The following is a 334-nucleotide window of genomic DNA, read 5'->3' as shown; positions in this document are numbered from 1 at the left end:
ATATTTCCTTCAACTTATCTTGTAGTTGTTTCATTTCAGTATTGTTATCACCGCTCCATAAATCCCTACCTCTGATGATATCTCCTAAATCAGCAAAGCTATATTTCAATGCATTACATACGGTTGTTTTGTCTTTTTGGTCAGTTAGGTCCTTTAGTTGATTCTTTTCTTTATATTGATCTATTATGCTTTGTGCTTCATTTTTTGCTGTAAGTAAAATATCACCAAAAAAAGAATTATTAACCTTGGTGGAATCATTAAGTGGACCATCATCAGTATTTAGATTTTCTAAGTTTGAGGTGCACATACCTTTCCTTCTAGGTGGGAATAATAC

General features: G+C 32.3%; 1 protein-coding gene across 1 annotated transcript; it reads right to left on the bottom strand.

Moving 5' to 3' along the window:
* On the bottom strand, positions 1-334 carry PGSY75_0043000 (putative EMP1-like protein; the record flags this gene model as incomplete). The annotated part of the gene is made up of 1 exon (XM_018783546.1): positions 1-334. A coding segment is annotated over one exon (334 nt), but the record flags the coding sequence as incomplete, so codon positions are not given.

This window comes from Plasmodium gaboni, assembly GCF_001602025.1.
Source record: "Plasmodium gaboni strain SY75 chromosome Unknown, whole genome shotgun sequence".
Taxonomy (NCBI): Eukaryota; Apicomplexa; class Aconoidasida; order Haemosporida; family Plasmodiidae; genus Plasmodium; species Plasmodium gaboni.
Note: the sequence above shows the minus strand (reverse complement) of the source record. Positions and strands in the feature narration are given on the sequence as shown.